At 55.0% G+C, this 4,522-nt stretch overlaps 1 protein-coding gene across 1 annotated transcript; it reads right to left on the reverse strand.

The window, feature by feature from the left end:
* Nucleotides 1-1,465: 1,465 nt before the first annotated feature.
* On the reverse strand, nt 1,466-3,793 carry LOC128822428 (uncharacterized). Its single transcript, XM_054004129.1, has 3 exons — nt 3,736-3,793; nt 2,122-2,328; nt 1,466-1,992 (listed from the first exon to the last, which is right to left on the reverse strand). The coding sequence occupies exons 1-3, from the start codon at nt 3,791-3,793 to the stop codon at nt 1,538-1,540; spliced, it is 720 nt and encodes a 239-aa protein (XP_053860104.1). The 3' UTR covers nt 1,466-1,537.
* Between the last annotated feature and the right edge of the window lie 729 nt (nt 3,794-4,522).

A 4,522-nucleotide genomic window follows, 5' to 3' on the forward strand; every position in this document is an offset into this window, starting at 1 on the left:
TTCTGCCTTTGGGCTGTGGCACATGACACTGAGGGGCCAACGGGCCTCCAGTCCTCAGGGAGACAGGGAACAGACTCTGCCAGGTCTCTTGATGGCTGAGGGAACATCCAGAGTGTTTGAAAGCTCACCAGCCATGATCAGAGAACCCAGTAAATCTGATCTCCCTGATGTCCCTCCCCTGCCATGTGGAAAACAGCCCACAGCTCCCACCAGCTGAACTGGTGCTGGGTTAAAGGTGGAATAACGACCGGGCACGGGGCATCAGGGCCCCAAGCAGACATTTTTCTGCTGCATCCCTTCCTCCTGCTGCTCCCAGCTGCTTCTGGAGCCGTTACCTGAAGGGAGAGCACTCACCTGGGATGTGCAGGCCAGCCCCCACAGCTGCAGGTCTTCCCACGTGCCCACGTCTGTGAGGGTGAAGCAGCCCCCAGGATGGTCCCTGTGGGGATCACCTGCCCTTGAGAGCGGTGCTGAGCTCCCCACAGAAGCAGCCCACGGCACACAGCTCTGGTGGGGCAGAGCTGGGGCAATCCCAGAGCAGAGCTGGGGAAGGGGAAAGGGATCCACATCCTCCGCCTGGCACGGTCCCAGAACAGAGGAGGCTGCAGTCCCACGTGTGCATCCTGCCAGCAGACCCACATCCCTGCAGCTGCTAGTGAAACAGAGTAAAAGCTTAACAGAGTAAAAATCCATTTAGATTTAAGTGAAATGTACCGCTTTGAACTTACTAACATAAGTAAAATATACTGTTTAGTCTAGTAACTACAACACTGTCTAGTGACAGTCTGTCTAGTAACAGTCACCCTAACTAAAGAGAAAAAATACAAACTTCCAAACTAAAAAAATACAAGATAAGGAGGAGAACTCCTCAGACCTTGAAACAAACAGCACAAAGTGACCTAAGAGTTCTTTCTGTACTTTCTAACAAAAACGGAGTACAAGTGTAACAAGCTGTAAGTGTAACACAAAATCAGCAGGATAAATATGCATGAATCTATTGTAAAATTCTATGCATATAAAAATTAATTAAAAGTAATAAAAAAAATCGAGAGTTCTCAGAAGCATCCGTGTCCTTTAAAAGAGAAAGATCCCTCACATGCGTCCAGCGCTAAAATAAGAACGCCATCTCTACAAATCTTTATTAGAATTGTAAAGTTTTGATTTTTCGTCCATGTTTCATTATGGTGGCTCTGCGAGTGGCAGGGAGGGGCAGGGACCTGCTGCCACTCGTCAGGGCCAGGGCTGTGCCCTGTCCCTCCTGTCCCCAGGAGCCACGGCTGGTGGCCCTTGTGCCAGCGATAGGTCCGGCTGCAGCTTCTGAGGAACAATGTGCTCCTACTGTATGGTACCAGATTGTACATCAAAACTATTATTTCCAACATTTCTGGCTTAATTGTAAAACTATAATACAAATGACATTGGGGGTTTGCTGGAGTTAAATTTTAATAGCAAGCCAGCGCCCTTTTAATGACATTTTATACATTTAAATTGGGCATGATCCCTTTGGGAACAGTAATTTTATTCATGGAGATTATGTCTAATTTGAATATAAAAACACCACTAAAAAGATATTGGATTTGCTATTTTTCACTTGCAGGAGCTCCGGAGTCCAATCTTCCCAACTGACTGGGCTCTGGCAGATTGAAAACTCCAGGAAAGTGCAGGATGAGTCCATGCGAGCCCAGCCGCCCCGCCGCTGGCCTGGGCTGGCTCTGGTGGCTCTGGGGGCCAGCGCCACCTCTCCGCGCATCGCTGTGGGGAGAGGGCAGGAGGCCGTGGGGCAGCCCCCAGGATGGGCCACGCTGGCAGAGCCTGGCTTCTGCTGCAGCCCCTGCGCGTCCTGCTGCGGCCGGAGCCTCCAGGGCGGCAGCTGCCTCCGGCACCGCTCCTGCCTCTCGTGCTGGAGCTGGCCAGAGCCTCCCAGTCCCAGTGTCACGCTAATGCGGCTCCTGTCGCGCTGGCAGGTGCCGTGGCTGGGGGGTCCTTTCCTCCCTGGGGGCAGAAGCGGCTCAGGCTGACGCGGTGCTGCGCAGCAGCAGCGCCGCTTGCTCTTTCCAGCGGCCGCAGTCGCAGACTGATGGCTGACAGGCTCTGCAGGGACTGTCACCAGCCCACAGTCACCCCTGCCTGCGCACGGGGGACCCGCAGTGGCTGGCGCTGCTTTGGCGAGCGAGGAACGCCGGCGCAGCCAGCACGGACACGGCACACAGCGGCCGGAGCCGGGGCGCGTCCGCGGCTCCCGCAGGGACGATGCGGAGCAGCGGTGCCAGCCTGCCGGAGCCCGAGCCCCGGCCGCCGCCCAGCCCCGCGCCGCGGGCGATAACGGCGCTGCCGGGGCGCACGGAGCGGCAGCCTCATCTCCGAGACGGGATAAACTGTTTGGCCTTTGGACAAGATTATTTCTGTTCAGAACACGATTGTTATCACTTAATTGAAAATAATTATCCAATGCAAATTGGCTTCAAGTTGGCAGCTGAGTTGAGGAGACGGCGCATTTCCAAGCTGTCCTGAGGAGAGCCGAGTGCGGTGGGAGGGCGAGAGGCTGGGACTGTCCGCAGGGCTGAAGGGGGACGACACTGCAGGGGCAGCGTCCCCTTTGCAACACCTCCAGGAAAACAGCCGGGGCCGTCCTGCCCAGTGCTTCCACAAACTGGGACCCTCTGGTTTGCCCTCCGGCAGCAGTGGCACTGCAGGTGCTGGAGAGCCCCCAGCTCAGACAGGGCAGTGCTCCCCAGCCTGTGCCCCGCCCGGGCCTGCCTGCACCCGGGATTTCAGCACACGGAGGAGCCGGGTCGCCTGCTGCTGTCGGCTGGAAGAGCTGCAGCCTGTCCACACAAAGGACGTGGCTGGTGCCACAGTGGGGCTGGGGCACAACTGGGATGTGGACACCTCTGGAGAGCCCAGCAGGAACAGCCCCCTGGAGCTCTGACCCAAGCAGGAAACAGCTGAAGCCTCAGCTGGGCTTGTGCCTCTTGTGCTGGGCTTGCTCTGGCCACGTGCAATCAGCCCATCGCTCCAAAGGTTACCCGCATCTGCGTGCTCTTGCCAGTGAACAGAACACGTGTCTCTGAAACCTCCCCCATCCCAAACGCCCCGGTGCCTGCTAAACCTTCCTCCTCTGGCTGCGGGCAGCCCTGCCTGCAGGCTCCACGGGCTGTGCTCAGCCCGAGCGCCTCCTGCCTGGCAGCTCCCTGCGGCCACTCGGCCTTCCCTCTGCTCCCTCTTCCTTGTTTTCTGTCTGAATGGATTTGGATTAGACAGGACCTTCCCAAATGCACACAATGCCCCTGCCAGTGCACAAATACACCAGAGAATACCAGCTTTCCACAGCAGTATTTCTATAATTTGACCAGATTGGCACAAGGTTAATTAAAAAAAAAAAAAAAAAAAAAAAAAAAAAGCAACCCCAATGTTTAAATGCAGTTTCATCAGGAGAAGTGCAAAATGCCTCTGCAAGAATTTCTGCCAGGACTTTTCAAACCTCGCAAAGCACAATTAGACACAGTCAAATATTGCCCTGGTTAAAGACTATTAGTTTTCCTTACATTTGTCATGAATTAATTTTTTCCGGCTGTATCAACAGTGTTTCCTTTATAAATACAACTGGCTCCTTTACATTGAAAAATTAAATTTGCTCTGATAATGAACTGAGGTGCTAATAATCATTTTGCAATGCAGAAAAAGTGCAATTACTGGCTGCTGTGCCCTGTGGTGCCACGGTCGGCTGTCACTGACCCGCTCTGCCCTTGTCACCCCCCGTCCCATCTCGAAGGCACAGCATGGCAGTGCCCATCCTTGCTGGCAGCTCCTGTGCCAGTGCCCGCCCGTTGGGGTGAGTGAACCCAGCTTTGCTCAGCGCCCTGGAGCAGCTGCTCAGTGACAGCTGGGGTGGCACAGGTCTGCCAGTGGGACTGAGGCCAACCCGGGCACGCGGGCCGGTGTCGCCAGCACGGGCTGCTGGTGCTGGCTACGGCGTGGCCCTGTGCTGGTTAAGTGATGGTCCCTGCAGGCTGAACAGCAGTTGCACAGAGATGGTTTGAGACAGACTTTAGGGAAAGGAACACTTCAAGGAAGAGCCAGACCTGTGCTATGTCATGAAGACACATCCAATTCCCTCCCACAGGTGTGCCATGGACACAGACACCTCAAATCACAGCACTCCTTCTTTCCTCAACCTCTCTGTGTAGTGGCTGCAACAAATGATGGACCCAATACTCCCTTCTCCCCTCTTCACTCCTGGGACACCTGCCCCCATTACCCAACAAGACTCTGACCTTCTGATCCATCCATCTTGTCTCCTCTGCAGCGCTGGGTCTGAGCTGTGGCCCTTTATTTATTCTCGCAGTGTAGGTTTCCTCATGCTGCCTCACCAGTGCACATCAACTGCGACCTCCAGACACCGTCCTCTCCTGGGATGAGCATGTTTTTCAGTCCCAGGCATCTCTGGAGTAAGGACTGACAGTTCTCTAAAGGAGGGGGGGAAGCAGGCGGGAGGAGTGACAGGCTGAGGAACTCTGAGGTT

Source organism: Vidua macroura, chromosome Z (assembly GCF_024509145.1).
Source record: "Vidua macroura isolate BioBank_ID:100142 chromosome Z, ASM2450914v1, whole genome shotgun sequence".
In the NCBI taxonomy this organism is placed as follows: domain Eukaryota; kingdom Metazoa; phylum Chordata; class Aves; order Passeriformes; family Viduidae; genus Vidua; species Vidua macroura.

Excerpts from the sequence above, each read along its gene's own strand:
- LOC128822428 (XM_054004129.1), bottom strand. The coding sequence starts at position 3,793 with ATGGGCACTGCCATGCTGTGCCTTCGAGATGGGACGGGGGGTGACAAG. Across the intron at positions 2,329-3,735 it reads GGGTGACAAGGGCAGAGCGG|CGCCGTTATCGCCCGCGGCG; the intron begins GTCAGTGACAGC and ends GCGCCCCGGCAG. Across the intron at positions 1,993-2,121 it reads TCCCCCGTGCGCAGGCAGGG|GGAGGAAAGGACCCCCCAGC; the intron begins GTGACTGTGGGC and ends TTCTGCCCCCAG.